At 47.6% G+C, this 17,461-nt stretch overlaps 1 protein-coding gene across 1 annotated transcript in view; it reads left to right on the top strand.

Annotated features, from left to right (window-relative positions):
• The first annotated feature begins 2,904 nt into the window (after positions 1–2,904).
• CHCHD2 (coiled-coil-helix-coiled-coil-helix domain containing 2) overlaps positions 2,905–17,461 on the top strand; it is a 19,081-nt gene continuing 4,524 nt past the window's right edge. Inside the window, exons 1-3 of the mRNA XM_077296406.1 lie at positions 2,905–3,066; positions 9,723–9,969; positions 11,805–11,964. Coding sequence (XP_077152521.1) covers positions 3,017–3,066; positions 9,723–9,969; positions 11,805–11,964 — 457 coding nt within the window. The 5' untranslated portion in view covers positions 2,905–3,016. The remainder of the gene's footprint in view (positions 3,067–9,722; positions 9,970–11,804; positions 11,965–17,461) is intronic.

The raw sequence follows: 17,461 nt of genomic DNA on the forward strand, positions 1-17,461 counted from the left end.
TTGCTTTTGCCCTTGCTGGTCCCGAAAAGGCCCTGGACGCATATTTCCATGGATTTTATTTCAGATCTCCCTGTCTCTCAGAGGATGTCAGTTATCTGGGTGGTTTGTGATCGCTTCTCTAAGATGGTCCATTTGGTACCTTTGCCTAAATTGCCTTCCTCCTCTGATTTGGTTCCATTGTTTTTCCAGCATGTGGTTCGTTTACATGGCATTCCGGAGAACATCGTGTCGGACAGAGGTTCCCAGTTTGTTTCAAGATTTTGGTGGTCCTTTTGTGCTAAGATGGGCATTGATTTGTCTTTTTCTTCAGCTTTCCATCCTCAGACAAATGGCTAAACCGAACTAACCAATCAGACTTTGGAAACATATCTGAGATGCTTTGTTTCTGCTGATCAGGATGATTGGGTGTCCTTCTTGCCTTTGGCTGAGTTCGCCCTTAATAATCGGGCCAGCTCGGCCACTTTGGTTTCGCCTTTTTTCTGTAATTCTGGTTTCCACCCTCGTTTTTCTTCAGGGCAGGTTGAGCCTTCGGACTGTCCTGGTGTGGATTCTGTGGTGGACAGGTTGCAGCAAATTTGGACTCACGTAGTGGACAATTTGACATTGTCCCAGGAGAAGGCTCAACGTTTCGCTAACCGCCGTCGCTGTGTTGGTCCCCGACTTTGTGTTGGGGATTTGGTTTGGTTGTCATCTCGTTTTGTTCCTATGAAGGTTTCGTCTCCTAAGTTTAAGCCTCGTTTCATTGGTCCTTATAAGGCTACGTTCACATTTGCGGTCAGCGCCGCAGCGTCGGGCGCCGCAGCGTCGCCGCATGCGTCATGCGCCCCTATATTTAACATGGGGGCGCATGGACATGCGTTGTGCTGCGTTTTGCGCCGCATGGCCGCAAGCGTTGGACGCAAGAAACGCATCAAGTTGCATTTTTTTTGCGTCCAACTTTCGGCCAAAAAGGACGCATGCGGCGCAAAACGCAGCGTTTTAGCGTGCGTTTTGCCACGTTTTTGTTTGCGTTGTGCGCTGCGGCGCCGACGCTGCGGCGCACAACGCAAATGTGAACGTAGCCTAAGATTTCTGAAATTCTTAATCCTGTGTCATTTCGTTTGGACCTTCCAGCTTCTTTCGCCATCCATAATGTGTTCCATAGGTCGTTGTTGCGGAGATATGTGGCTCCTATGGTTCCCTCCGTTGATCCTCCTGCCCCGGTGTTGGTTGAGGGGGAGTTGGAGTATGTGGTGGAGAAGATTTTGGATTCTCGTATTTCGAGACGGAAACTTCAGTACCTAGTCAAGTGGAAAGGTTATGGTCAGGAGGATAATTCCTGGGTGGTTGCCTCTGATGTTCATGCTGCCGATCTTGTTCGTGCCTTTCATTTGGCTCGTCCGGAGCGGCCTGGAGGCTCTGGTGAGGGTTCGGTGACCCCTCCTCAAGGGGGTGGTACTGTTGTGAATTCTGTTCTCGAGCTCCCTCCTGTGGTTGTGAATGGTACTTCGGCGAGTTCTGTTCATGGACTCCCTCTGGTGGCTGTGAGTGGAGCTGCTGATTCTGAGATTTCTTCTCCAGCTGATCTCATTCAGGCCTTGGCTGGCTGCTCTATTTAACTCCACTCAGATCGTTACTTGATGCCAGCTGTCAATGTCCTAGTACTGGTTCAGTCCTCTTGGATCTTTCAGATGACCTGTCTACTTCAGCAAAAGCTAAGTCCCTGCTAGCTTTTTTGTTACCACTGTTTTTTTGTCCAGCTTGCTATCATGATTTTGTCCTGTTAGCTGGAAGCTCTGCGATGCAGAGTGGCACCACCGCGCCGTGAGTCGGTGCAGTGGTTTCTTTTGCACACTCTGTGTGGTTTTTTGTTAGTTTTTATGCTGACCGCAAAGATACCTTTTCTATCCTCAGACTGTTTAGTTAAGTCTGGCCTCCTATGCTGAAACCTATTTCATTCCTGTGTTTGTGACTTCCATCTTAACTCACAGTCAATATATGTGGGGGCTGCCTATTTCTTTGGGGAATTTCTCTGAGGCAAGGTAGGCTGTATTTTCTGTCTTTAGGGGTAGTTAGCTCTTAGGCTGTGAAGAGGCGTCTAGGCAGAGTCAGGAACGCTCCACGGCTATTTCTAGTTGTTGTTTGATAGTATTAGGGGCTGCGGTCAGCAGAGCTCCCACTTCCCAGAGCTCGTCCTGTATTACTAGTTTGCTCATCTGGTCATTTCTAGTGCTCCTAACCACCAGTTCAATCATAACATCGGGCCCTCGGTGCGAACACGCCCTTATTTTCCCTGAGGAATCGGGCCCTCGGTGCGAACACGCCCTTATTTTCCTAAAGTATTTTTGCAGGCTTTTGATAGAAAAATGCCTGGTTGGAGCGGAGGCCCAGGTTCGGCTTCACAGCAACAACATGCACCTTTATTGCAGCAAGCGTTTTTTAAAGGTTCTAAAAAAAAAAAAAAAAAAGATAAACCGAGTTTTTCAAGTGTTTTTTTTTTTTAGCACGATGTTGCATCACTGTGTGAACATGGCCTGCAGTATCCCAGTAGGAAGGAGTAGGCACCCATTGACAAGACAGGTGATGGGTGGGATCCGATCGCTGCAACCGCACAGATCAGCAGAGCATCCATTAGGCATGTGCAATCGCCACTTCATTCACTCTCTATGGGACTGCGGGAGCACAGCACCCCTAGTGGAGTAACGTCAGTCACTGGCATGCCCCTTTAAGGCTACTGCCCTTTACGTCATGTGACGCGCTCGCCATACTGTCCACTAATAAAGCTCATGTGATTTATGACGTCACGCGTTCGCGTTACACAACTGCTGCGTCACGCTGTGACCTTCACACGGCTCATGGCTGACACTGCAGACGCTAGCTGGGCGGAGTTAATGCACGTCTCTGTACGTGGGGGCGTGGCTACGTTGTGCGTCAGAAGTGATATAAGCGCCCGGCGCGTCTTCTGACGCAACCACACTGAAAGCGCAGCGGTGAAGGACGTAGAGACACCGAGTACAGACACCGAGCGGTCACAGCTATGCCAAGAGGGAGTCGCAGCCGCACGTCCCGGATGGCGCCACCGGCCAGGTACCGTGTGCTGCGGGGCAGGGTCAGCACGGCTGATGATACGGGGGAGGGAGGACTCCATGTTCGCCGGCTTCTCTGGCGTCACGTGTGCCTGGCAGCATGGTCTCCCTTCTGTGCTGGTTACTGAGCCCCGTATGTGTCGTCTATTACAGGGGTTCTCCTCCACTTTAAAAGCTGTTGTTAATGGCGCCAGGGTAGTGTAATAAAGCAATCCTATGCGCCCCCTGGGCCAGTGCCAAGTGTCCCCTGCTCATCTCAGGTCATCACGAGACCGCTGCCGCAGATCATCGGACATGATTGGCTGCAGCCTTCTTCCTGTTCTGTCCAATTTGTTCTGCTCACATTAAAGGCAATTTCTCACCCCCTGGGACGCCTTTAACCTATTACTGAGGGCATACAGGTAATAGAATGGTAGAAATCTTCTCACCCGTATTCCTCATAGCTGCGGTGTAGTTGGGGAGAAATGGAGTTTTACTCTTCTGTTCATGATCTCTTCCAGGCCCCGGGGCGTACAGTGCCTGGAAGAAACCCTGCCATCATTACCATAGCGCACCCCCCCATGTACGTCAGTGACCTGTGAGGTGCAGCTGTGGCGCTATAATCATTATAGGATGCTGTATATCCGCCCTGAAAGGTGCTGGCCGTATCTCTTATCTGCCAAACCTGGTGACAGGTTCCCTTTAATCATTCTATTACCTGGATGCCCATAGTAACATCTTAAAAGCCTCCCAGAGGGCAACAAATTTCCTTTAAAGGGAACCTGTCAGGTGCGATAATGTTACTAACATGTAGCTATAGGGTTAATAACATTGTTGAGGTGCCGGCTAGCAGTCCTCTGTGTGACACCAGGGAGAAAGTGAACTTTATTTCTCCAGGTAGCCGCCGACTTTTGGTCATACAGGTGTGCCCAGAGCAATTAGTCGCTGGGGCTGTCAGCAGTACCTGCCTGGTCTGCCCAGCGATGGTCTCCTGCAGCTCAGAGCAGGCATGGACCGCCGGCGGTGCTCCTGCTTCCTTGGCCGTAACGTTGACAGAGCAGCTTGTTTTCTGCTCTAAGTGCAGGTAGCCGGCTGTCAATGAGCATGATGTCGGCAGTGACGCCTCGTCCACAGAGCAGGAGAGAACTGCTTTGTTGACATGACGTCATAGGAAACGGGAGAATCGCCTGCGGAGATCCATATCTGGTAAGTTCTTAGCCCTATAGGGAGAAAAAAGTCCTTATCGTCTGTCATGTTAAAAAATTGTATCTGATCTGTAGGCAGGCGGAGATGATCAGACTGATATACATTTTTGTGGGAAAAGTTTTAGTAAACCTTGCATTTTATTAATTGAAATTCCTGGTGTTTACAGGCAGATGAGTCTAGTGGGTGGTCCTATTCAGTGTGAGTCTTCCCTGTTTGATTGTGGTTGCAGACATAGTTGTCAATTACTGAGGACCGCCCACCAGACTCCCACATACTCAGCTGTCAGTCACTGAGTAGGACCGCCCACTGGACTCATACATACACAGGTGTCGTTCACTGAGTAGGACCGCCCACTGGACTCATACATACATAGGTGTCGTTCACTGAGTAGGACTGGACTCGGACATACACAGCTATCGTTCAGTGAGCACGACCGCCCACTGGTCTCATACGTACACAGCTGTCGGTCACGGAGTAGGACCGCCCACTGGACTCATACATACTCAGCTGTCAGTCACTAACTAGTACCGCACTCAAGACTCATACATACAGCTGTCAGTCAATGAGTAGGACCGCCCAGTGGATTCATAATACACAGCTGTCACTCACTGAGTAAGACCACCCATTGGACTCATACATACTCAGCTGTCACTCAGAGTATGACAGATTGGACTGCATGTACAACGTGACAGGGTCCCTTTAAAGAGCATTTCTAAGAATCTCAATCACGTATACACAGGAATCACTGGGGTCTGAGCCCATTTCAGTGGAGTGGCGATTGCTCTTGTTATGTCACCTTATTCCAAGTCTGTGGGGACTACTGAGGTGACTGGATACTAAATGTGCCATCGGTGACAGACCAATAGCCCTCTGACATCAGGGTGGATCAGGTTGCAGATATTGATGTATTCCCATTCTGTGTGGCTGTAATTGTCAGTGACTTTGGCCGCTGTATTCAGGCTTCTAACTAAAGCAGCAGAAACTGTTGTCATCTTCAGAGTGACCAGTATTTATCATTGTAGCACTTGTGGTGTTGAACTACAGATCCCAGCTTACCTGGCTTCTTGGTGTTCTGGGTTGTGCAGTTCATCAGTCTGTAATCAGACACCCTGGACCATTAGGGATAAAGGAGCGGACGGCAGAAGTTGATGGTGAGAAGCTAATCTGGCCTATACCTGATGTATTGCATCCAAGGGGCAGGTAAATGGAGGAGGGGTATACATGTTCATAGCTCCTTCCTTTCACTTAGCACTTAAGAGCTGCACTTAGGACCCACATTTACCAGACATTTATGGCCTATCCTGTGACATGTCATGGTTGTCCAGGTTGTGGATACCCCTCTGATGACTAAGGCAATAGTAACCTGGTTATACATGTGTCCAATTTAGACTGAATGCCATGCAGTGACATTAATCGCAGCTAGTTCCAATTCCAATGGTGAGAAAGCTCAAAAACTCCAAAGAAGTGCTTGTGTTTGCTTAGAGGTCACAGTTTTCCTCGGTTTCTAGCTGCGGTCCTCTTCTCACTCACGTGACTTCTGTTCTGACTCCCCAGATCATACTGGGCTCTATGTGAGCCAGAAATCGCTTTTCTGTTGTAAGGCTATGAAGTGATATGAAAAGGCTCCATACCCCTACACTACAGCGACATCCGGCTCATACACAAATCCCAGTGTGATCTGGCGAGTCGGAATAGAAGTCATAAGTGAGAAGAGGCCCGCAGCAGCCCTGGGAACCTGTGAAGACTGTGCTCTGGGTGTACATTACCACACTACATATACACTTACACGGGTTTAGGCAATAACAATTTTGTGCAGGTGCTTCTTTAATTCCCCTTATTCTTGAAGCATGTGCAGGCATGAGGGCAGTGGCTGTGTATTACGCAAGTCAGTGTTGGATACACATACATTCCCTCTACATAGGTAACATGTATTGCAGCTTGCTGATGTGGCCATAGTGGATCCTTTACACACAGAGCTTTGCGTACTAAACAATAAAGGGACCACATTGCTTACAAAACACCTTGGGTCACTTTCCCGCATAACATGAACACTTATTTTTTTTTTTTATACAGAATCTGCTGAATGTAACTATTTAAGCAAAGGGGATGCGATTTCATGAACTTGTGCCCCCTGTGTTTGTATTGCAATCCTCATATGGCACTGTGTACTTACAATTGCTCATTTTGCCTTTCTACCCAGCTAATTCTTCTTTTCTCTGCTCTATTTAGAAACATCAAGTCTCTTGTCCCTGCAGAAATCATTCCTCTTGAACACCTTATCCAGCTGCTCCTCCCTCCCCTCTGTCATGGACTTTTGCAGTGACTGATGAGTCTTACAGGCAAAATTGACTTCTTGTTTCTGCATAGAGTTTAGAAGGGGATTCAGCTAGTTAGTTATTAAAGGGAATCTGTCAGCAGGTCGCAATGGGACGCTAATGCAAGTCTATGGAGAAAACCGCATCCTGCGGGCAATTTTGCAGGATGCGTTTTTACTCCAAAACTACGCATTGCGACGTACAGCAAGCGACGCTAGTGTGAAAGTAGCCTTAGCTGGGTAGAAGGGGAAAATGAGCAATTGTTAGTACACAGTGCTATATAGTATGATGGCAATATATCAAGAGGATAGAATTTCGATGGGAGCGCTTCTTTAGAGGTTGCTCACTACTACAACACTGATAACCTATTCTTGTGGATAGGTCAACAATGTCTGATTGGTGGGGGTGCAGCCCCCGGCACCCCCACCGATCAGCTGTTCTATGTGCTGGCGGCTCCATCTGCTAATAGTGGGTAATGCCCATTCACCCCCTATTCATATCAATAGGGCATGGATGTGCAGTACCCGTCCGTGGTCATTATCAGTAGACGGAGCAGAGCTGAACCCTAGCGTTACTGCTCTAGGAAACGTTACAAAAAGTCTTCCAATTTGCACCAAAAAAAGAGGAAAAGGCATCAATAAAACGCAGCAAAAATGCAATAGTCACAAACAAATTACTCATGTATTTTGGGGTAGACGTCTGCAGATAAAACGCAGTGGGAAGAGAAGCAGTGTGTTTGCACATGGGGACATTAAACAAATATAGCACAAAAAGAGGATTCACAGATCCTCATAAAAAATAAAATAAAAAAACACTAGCAAAAGGCAGCGATGTTAACCTGCCCAGGCCCCCAAACAAATGCACTCTCAGGGTGCGGTGGACCCATGTGGTTAAGATGGCAGCAACACAGGTGCAAAACACCGATGAGGCAACCACTCACAGCCTACCAATCCATGGAGGGGGTGGCTGCTTGGCATATTACTGCACATGAAAGACTTTTATGTAGCGCTGCTCATACAATGGAGATGCACAGCATCCAGGTTAACAGCCTAGTAGTGACACCCTTCTATTAGATCAGGCGGGCTGCCCAGCACTATCCAGATGCACCCCATGTAAATGGGCACCACCGTTTACAAGGCCAAATGGGCCCAACTGCACCCTGAATAATAAAGTGCAAAAAACACATATACCGTATATACTCGAGTATAAGCCGACCCGAGTATAAGCCGACCCCCCTAATTTTGCCACAAAAAAAACTGGGAAAACTTAATGACTCGAGTATAAGCCTAGGGTGGAAAATGCAGCAGCTACCGGTGAATTTCAAAAATAAAAATAGATGCTCCATACCATTCATTATTGCCCCATAGATGCTCCATATAAAGCTGTGCCATATATAATGCTCCATACCATTGATTATTGCCCCATATATTATCCATATATAGCTGTGCCATATAGAATGCTCTGCACCGTTCATTATGGCCCCATAGATGCTCCATATAAAGCTGTGCCAGATATACAATGCTCTGCACCGTTCATTATGGCCCTATAGATGCTCCATATAAATCTGTGCCATATATGCTCTGTACCGTTCATTATGGCCCCATAGATGCTCCTTATAAAGCTGTGCCATATATGCTCTGCACCGTTCATTATGGCCCCATAGATGCTCCTTATAAAGCTGTGCCCTATATGCTCTGCACCGTTCAGTTTGGCCCCATAGATGCTCCTTATAAAGCTGTGCCATATATGCTCTGCACCGTTCAGTATGGCCCCATAGATGCTCATTATAAAGCTGCCCCATATGGAATGCTCTGCAGCGTTCAGTTTGGCCCCATAGATGCTCCACATAAATCTGTGCCATATATAACGCTGCTGCTGCTGCAATAAAAAAAACAAAACACATACTCACCTCTTGCTTGCAGCTCCTCAGCGTCCCGGCGTCTCTCCGCACTGACTGATCAGGCAGAGGGCGGCGCGCACACTATATGCGTCACCGCGCCCTCTGACCTGAACAGTCAGAGCGGAGAGATGCCGGGAAGACGGAGCGGCGCCCGGCGTGTGGAACGAGGACAGGTAAATATGTAATACTTACCTGCTTCCGGCGTCCCGCTCCTTCCCCCGGACAGCTGGTCTCCAGGTGCCGCAGCCTCTTCCTCTATCAGCGGTCACCGGCACCGCTGATTAGAGAAATGAATATGGGGCTCCACCCCTATGGGAGTGGAGTACATATTCATAAGTTTAATGAGCGGTCCCACGTGACCGCTGTACAGGGGAAGAGCTGCGGCACCCGGAGACAGTGTGACGGGCAGGGGGAGCGTCAGGATCGCCGGGACTAGGCAAGTATGCCTCAGCGCCCTCACCCGCCGACCCTGCCACAGACCGTGACTCGAGTATAAGCCGAGAGGGGCACTTTCAGCCCAAAAATTTGGGCTGAAAATCTCGGCATATACTCGAGTATATACGGTAAAAAAAATGTGAGGTATTAGTTAATATTTTGACCTAAATACGCAAGCTCGTAACCCTCGCCATTGGGATTGGTAGGCTGTGCGTGGTTGTCTCATCGGTATTGCTGCGCCTGTGTTTCCGCCATCTTAACTACATGGGTCCGCTGCATCCTGATAGTGCATTTGTTTGGAGGCCTGAACAGGTAAGCACATGGGAACATGGCCTGACAACCTGTCTGGTGTTTAAAAAAAAAAAAAAAAAAGTATTTAGCATGAGGCAACTCAGGGTAACCACTCCGCTTGTTACATCTGGGTATAAACCGGATAGCTACTTGTTTGTTGTGTGAAGTCTCTATTGACCTCCATGACCTTTATACCAGCCACGGAGCAAGAGCGCACCCAAACTGTTATGTTTGTGTAGCTTAGACACTCGATTTGTACAAAGTATGGAAGTTATCTCATATCCATAAAATCCGGGATACCTTCCTAATTGCTGGGACTCTGACCAATCCCAAGAACCGGCCTCTTAAAGGTTTTTTTTTATTTTTTTTTTAAGAAGTGCAGTTATTGCCACTATTTGTACAAAATCTGACATTTTGGTGATATTTCTGCAATAAAAACATATGAAACCGCAGTAAAGAAACAATACAGTCAGAAGTTGCCGCATTCGTTAGATGTTTGGTAAGGTTTCAAATGCTTGCTTTGTTTCTCAGCCGGGCACCTGTGATGAGGCCTCCTCCGCCACCTGCAGCACGTCCTCCTGCCCCTGTGGCACCTGCGGCTTCTGCACTCGGACCGGCGGCAGCACCTAGACAGCCTGGCCTGATGGCACAAATGGCAACCACAGCAGCTGGTGTAGCAGTTGGTTCTGCGGTTGGTCACACCTTAGGACATGCCATGACTGGAGGCTTTGGTGGTGGAAACAATTCTGAGCCTGCGAGGGCAGACATCACCTACCAGGTAATGCTTTTAAACTGCCTTGGGGCTTTGGTTGGTGGGATTTTGTATTTTTAAGTACATGTTAATGTTAGACTTTATATAATATATTAATAAACAGAAAGTTTGCTTAGACTCGCTTCACACTAGCAGTTGGTGCTCAGGTTTTTTGTTCCATTATAGTAATATAAAAAAAAGTCCAGTTTCGTGGTGGCACAAGGGCTCTTAAAAAGAAGCATGGCTCCAAAAAACAGCCTTGCCAAATCTGCTCCTGAAGCCAAAGGACCTCTTCTCCCTCTGGACCCTGAAGTGCACTGAACGCAGCTAGCATCCCCATGTTTGGCATTGCGGTAGTGGGGCGAGCCCACCTAACAAGTTACTGGGCGTGTGTCTCCTGAAAGCACAAGCTGGGCACTAAGCTGGCATATCTGCAGTTCTCATTCAGCAATATCCACTGCTTGATTATTTCTGGGAAAACACTGATGGAGTCTTAGTAGTCCCAACACACGTAGATGATTCCCAGAGTGGTGTCATTTTCTACATGGGATCGCTTTTGGGGTTTTTGATGATCTGCCACCTCTGAGGCTCTGCTCATGGTGCCTGCAAACGAATCAAGCCAACCTTGCACTTCAAAAGTCAAATAGCCCTATGTTGTCTTTTTCACGCCGTGCAGTCTGCCCAAACAGTAGTGTATGACCACATATGGGGTATTGCTGTGTGCTCTTCACATTTTGGGGCCATTTTCTCCCATTACCCCTTCTGAAAAAAAAAGTTGTACCTATAGCATCTCTTTAGGGGAAAAAAGTTTTGTTTGTTTTTTTTACAGCCCAATGTTCTAAAATTCAGTGATCTGGTGCTGTGGTATAAAAACTCAGTTTGAAAATTGGCAATTGTTCGATATTTTCATCAAATTTCAGATATTTTCATAAACTCCAAACATTTATCACTAAGTACATGGTGTCATGAAAACAATTTTCTTTATTGTTGGGATCAGAAGAAACTTTCCAAAGTTATTACCACGTGACGTGATACATGTCTTGGTCACGGATGCCAAAGTTGGCTCGGTCACTCGGGGTTAACAATTATCGCACCCGACAAATTAGCTTTTTGCTTGTTCATTGCATCTTTACTGGTCTGTTTAGACAGGCCCAATAATCAGTGTTTAGTCCTAGGAACGCTCCTTTCCCAACTATCTGCAGATCTTATTGGACCCCTAACTACAATATCAGCCACATCAATTTGTAATATCTTGTGAAAGGGGGAGAGAAATCTAATGCTTATGTTGTTTTAACCCTGTCTATGCCAGACTCTGACTGATAAGTCATTGGTAGTGAAAGGGATAATTATGCCGTTGCCTGTCAGTTTTTCTAAAACAGGACAAATCCTGGCAAACCAATCTCTTGGCTGCCGTTTGTTTGAAAAACCAACTGAGCTTTACTCAACCACCCCGGGTCCAGCTCAGTCTCCGCTTCTGCTTTATGTGCCGTTTTGGTTTTTTTTTTGCAGTGCAGATGTCACGTTGACAGCAATGCGGAGTGTCAGTAAGTTCAGCAGCTTTACACAACATGCTCACAGCCGTGCTCAGTGATTAGCTGCAGTGCTGTCAGTGTGATGACTGCTCTACAGACAATAACGGACACTGGAAGCACCAGGGGAGGCTCTGAACTCAAACTGGGATGGGTGAGCCAAGAACACGATTTAAAACACACCGCGCTAGAAGACCGTTTTCCCGAAACTTGAAAACCTTTTAACACGACCACAAGCACTTGTATTCTATAATGGGGTTATACAACACGGAAAGTCCCTTGATGTTTTTGTCCAACTTAGTAGCCATCTTTAACCGTGCTTTTATTTTCTAGGAGCCTGTCGCGCCCCAGCCAGCGTACCAGCAGCAGCAATCTCAGTACTCTCCTTGCCAGTATGAGCTTAAGCAGTTCTTGGAGTGTGCTCAGAACCAGGGTGACCTGAAGCTGTGTGAGGGCTTCTCGGAGGTGCTCAAACAATGCCGCTTTGCAAATGGTAAGATTTGGCAGAACAAAACTCAAGCTCTGTTCACACCTGTGTTGGTCACTTTTTCTGGTTTGATCTAGAACTCAAACTTAGAAGTGATCCGAACCTAATTGTACATTCATAAAGCTTTACAGTAATGGGTGGCAAGAGCACCTAGTATACGACTTCGTGAGGATATTTGGGAAGATCTTTGTGATGGGAGCCCGGTTGGCCAGTGTGAGACAACCACTCGAAGCTGACTGTAAATTTCTGTATGCTATATACCATACAATGCCCAAACTTTCTCCATTGGAAGTGCAAAGGAGGAGCCCAGAGTGCACACACTAGGTTAATGGGTTGTACACCAAAAAAGAGCATGGACCGCACCTCCAAAAATTCATACGCTGATCTAATGCCGCTAGGCAAAATATATATAACTGACCATGAGGTTCTCAGTTTAGCAATCTGATCAATGCTGCAAGACTGAGTCCCCACGACTCCAGACCGCACCACCCCACCAGAACAAAATCACAGCAACAATGGCCGCGACACAGCACCAACACCAAATGAAAGGAGCATTGAAATTCACCTTCCTCAAGTGAGAGCAAAAATAGTCTAGACCCCTTTCTTTGCAGTCTCCTGCAAGTTTAAAATCACCTGTGCCAAAAAGGAAGAGTGCTGGTCCAAGAAAGAGGAAAGAACATATTATACACCAAAAAAGACATGGACTACACCTCCAAAAATTCATACGTTGATCTAATGCCGTTAGGCAAAATATATAAAAGGTTGTTCTAATGTTCTATCTTCATCAGCTCACTGCCCCAGGCTTCCTACTTTGCTCCTGAATATTGACAGTTCAGTCCAGTGGCATGGTCGCCTTGCAGATCCAAACCGCGCCATCTCAGGTTCCTAACTTACAGCATGAGGGATGGCCATTAGCCCAGACATTTGATCTTAAATGGGAGTCTGTCACCCCATTTTAGGCCTATAAGCTGCGGCCACTGGCATCAGGGGCTTATCTACAGCATTCTGTAATGCTGTAGATAAGCCCCGATGTAACCTAAAAGATAAGAAAAGCAAGTTAGATTATACTCACCCAGGGGCGGTCCCGGTCCGGTCCGATGGGCGTCCAGGTCCAGTGCCTCCTATCTTCATGCGATGACGTCCTCTTCCTTCCTTCCTGTCGCGGCTCCGGCGCAGGCGTACTTTGTCTGCCCTGTTGATGGCAGAGCAAGGTACTGCAGTGCGCAGGCGCCGGGAAAGGTCAGAGAGGCCCAGCACCTGCGCACTGCAGTACTTTGCTCTACCCTCAACAGGGCAGACAACGTATGCCTGCGCCGGAGCCGCAGTGTGAAGACAAGAAGAGGACATTATCATAAGAAGATGGGAGGCCCCAGACCGAACCGCAATGCCCATCGGACCGCACCGGGAACGCCCCTGGGTGCGTATAATCTAACTTTGTTTTTCTTATCTTTCAAGTTACATCAGGGGCTTATCTACAGCATTACAGAATGCTGTAGATCAGAGGTGTCAAACTGCATTCTTCGAGGGCCGCAAACAGGTCATGTTTTCAGGATTTCCTTGTATTGCACAGGTGATAATTTAATCACCTGCACAGAATGATTCCAGCACCTTGTGGAATGCTAAGGAAATCTTGAAAACCCTCATGGTTTGCGGCCCTCGAGGAATGCAGTTTGATGCCTCTGCTGTAGATAAGCCTCTGATGCTGGTGGCCTTAGTTTATAGGCCTAAAATAGGGTGATAGATTCCCTTTAATAAACTATTAATATGGGCATATAGGTTATAGAATGATGAATACCTGTATGCCTCATATCAGATGCCTTGCTGTGAATAAATCATCTTCTATCTCTTTATATCAATGACCTCTTCCAGGATATGGGGAGGAGGGTGCCTGTAAAGATAACTCTGCCTCCAGAGCTTATTTTACGTGAAGGGGGCGATACCAGTGTGATGTGTAATGGCCGCTCTCTGCTCTGCTCTCCTGATCTCACTGCAGAGCTGTGTGTGATTATAACTAACACATATGCAGGTTCCTCTCAGCTTTCACCTCATAGGCAGACAGGGTTCCAATATTACAATACAACAGAGCTCGGAGAGCTTAAAAAAATGTGTTTGTAAGGATACAAATTCCCTTTCTGCTGTTCTGTGTTAGTGACTTGTCTCGCACTGGTAACTCCCCTACATGTGAAGTAAGCTCGAGTTATCTTCCAGGCAGCATCCTCCCGAGAGCCTGTAAGAGATCAGTTACATACATATAAGAAATACATGGCTTTCTCTGGAATCAGACATCAGATTGCAGATATCAAGGTACCCCTTTATTCAGCTTCCTATCACCTACATGCCCATATAGACAGATTAGGAGGGTTGAGCCTACTGACAAATTCTTAAAGCGGTTGTCTACATTTGAAAACCTGGCTAACTTTCTAAACTCGTGCCATGCCTTTCTACAGAATGTGTATGGTATTACATTTATTTTACCCTTCGCCACGACAGCACCCCACATGAGAGAGAGGGATCCGCCCCATAGGAACAGGAAACCTACAGAATAAAAGGAGGCGGTCCCCTCTCCTCCTCAGTTTTAGGTTTCCTGTTCCTACAGGGACCCGACTTACCTACAGATGAAGAGGATCCCTGGGCCATGCACCCGCCTGCGTCGGTATCTATGGGAACGGCAGGGGCTGCGGTTCCAGAAGCAGCGGCGGGGGAGCCCCTGCTTGCAGCCTCCCCCCTCGTCTGGCCATACATCCACGGTCCGGGTCCGGTCACCGTGGGTCCGCCCGGCACCGTGAGGACGCGCGCGCTGCTGCGGCCGGCTTAATATCCCCAGCCGCCGCATGGTGAGTGAGAGCGGCGCGTCTAACCCGGAAGTCGCTGGAGCACTTCCGGGTTGGTCCGGGGAGGCAGGAGAATGGGCGGCAGTTTTAAAAATGCAGCGCTAGCGTCGGGCCGGTGTGTGTAAGATGGCTTCACCGGCCGACGATGCGCACTTGCCCGCGGTGCAACAGCGTTCTCCTAGCAAGGAGAGGAGCGCTAGGAGCAGCACAAAAAGTGGTGATCGACCTCCAGGGAAGGGTTCTACCACCAAACGAAATCCGCCTCCAGAACCGGTACCTGTCAGCTTCACTGGGTGAGTTTTTGAAAGAGTCTCTACCTATATGCTGATATATGTTCCTCCTGTATCCTTCCTCTAGACTAAGAAAAGGACACACAAGTCCAAGCACAAGGAATGTGCTTTATGTACACAGCCCCTCCCGGATGATTATGTCAAAAAACTGTGTTCGGAATGTATCGTGCAAACCTTACGACAGGAAAACATAATGACTCCGTCAGATGTCCGAGCTATAATCCGGGAAGAAATGCAGGGGTTGGCACAGGCTAGTACCACCAGTACCCGTCAGCCTAGTAGGTCCAAATCTCCGGTCAGCTCACAGTCAGAGGACGTATGTATATCCTCAGGCGAAGCGGAATCCCAGCCGAGCTCATCCGAGGCTGAAGGGGGACTTTGTCTTCCCAACAGCAGTGTGGACAATTTGATAAAATCCGTCAGAAGCACGATGGGGTGCTCAGACGAGAAAGAAAGTAAAACGGCTCAGGACATCATGTTCGCGGGGTTAGGACAGAAAAAACGTAGGTCCTTCCCCGTCATAAAAACTATTAAAGAAATAGTAAAAAAAGAGTGGGATAAGCAAAATAGAGGTTTTCTACCATCATCCTCTAAAAGACGCTATCCCTTCAGTGACGAGGAACTAAATACCTGGTCAAAGGTGCCGAAGGTGGATGCCGCTGTAGCCTCCACAACCAAACAGTCGGTCTTACCGGTGGAAGATTCAGGAGTCCTGACAGACCCGCTGGATCGTAAAGCGGAGGCTTTACTAAAAAGGTCGTGGGAAGCCAACACGGGGGCGTTCAGACCCGCCATATCTAGCACCTGCACTGCGAGGTCACTGCTAGTATGGATGGAGCAACTGGAGGAACAGATTAGAGGTAGAACTTCGAGAGAGTCAATCCTGCCGAAATTCCCTCTAATCAAAGAAGCAGTAGCATTCCTGGCTGATGCCTCTGTGGACTCGCTACGCCTAGCAGCCAGGTCAGCCGGCCTAGTGAACACAGCCCGGCGAGCACTCTGGCTAAAGAACTGGAAAGGGGACGCACAGGCCAAAGCAAAACTTTGTGCGATCCCCTGCCAGGGTGAGTTTCTTTTCGGAAAAGCACTGGATGAGCTCCTAAGTAAAGCAGGTGAAAGGAAAAAAGGCTTCCCTAACCAGTATCTTCCATCCTACAGGAGAGCCTTCAAAAGACGTCCCTTTACCAGGAACAAGCCGTTCGAACAAAGGGAGCGATGGGAGTCGAAGGACCCGAAGCAAAAAGGTGCCTTCTTTAGCGGGTCCCATAACCCGAAACGTAAATACCGCTAACCAGGAGGTAGGCGGCAGATTGAAATTCTTCTTCCCCAGATGGGAACAAATTACATCCAGCCAGTGGATTCTGGACATTGTACAATACGGCCTAAAATTGGAATTTGATCGAATCCCTTGGGATTCCTTTATAGTAACATCTCCAAAAGGTCAAGACCAACAAAGGGCTCTGGAATCAGAGATCCTATCTCTTCTGTCTAAAAAAGTCCTGATAGAAGTTCCCCGAGATCAAGAAGGGAAGGGGTTCTATTCCCCTTTATTCTTGATCAATAAGCCTGATGGTTCATTTAGAACCATCATAAACCTCAAGAGGTTAAATGCCTTCCTGCGTAATCATACCTTCAAAATGGAATCTATTAGTTCAACCATAAAACTCTTGTTTCCTAGGTGTGTCATGGCCGGAATAGACTTAAAGGATGCTTATTATCATCTTCCCATACATCCGGAACATCAAAAGTATCTAAGGGTAGCAGTCATCCTGGGAGGACAGGTTCGTCACTTTCAGTATGTTGCAATGCCATTTGGGCTTTCTATGGCTCCCCGCATCTTCACTAAAGTGATATTAGAAGTAATGGCTCATCTACGTCAACAAGATACCTTGATAATACCCTACCTAGATGACTTTCTAGTGGTGGGAAATTCCATGCTTCAGTGTAAAACTCGTCTATCTAATACGATCTCGTCCCTACAGGAGTTAGGTTGGATCATCAACTTCGAAAAATCCCGGCTGAATCCAGAAACCGTCCAGACATTTCTAGGAATCCAGCTAGACTCCGTAAGTCAGAGATGCTTCCTCCCCCAGGCAAAGAAACTGATTATACAATCAAGGGTATCAGACGCAATACGCAACCCCTACATGACACTAAGGAAGAGCATGTCCTTACTGGGGTCATTATCATCATGTATCCCTGCTGTACCATGGGCACAATTTCATACTCGTCAATTACAGTATGAGGTATTGTCGGCTCAGGATAAAGACGGACATCTAGAAAGCAAAATAACTCTTTCCAAAGATGTCTTAGAATCGCTATCCTGGTGGCTAGACATGGACCACCTCTCAGAGGGTGTGCCATGGATAATAGACCCGTCTA

Source organism: Ranitomeya variabilis, chromosome 3, assembly GCF_051348905.1.
Source record: "Ranitomeya variabilis isolate aRanVar5 chromosome 3, aRanVar5.hap1, whole genome shotgun sequence".
In the NCBI taxonomy this organism is placed as follows: Eukaryota; Metazoa; Chordata; class Amphibia; order Anura; family Dendrobatidae; genus Ranitomeya; species Ranitomeya variabilis.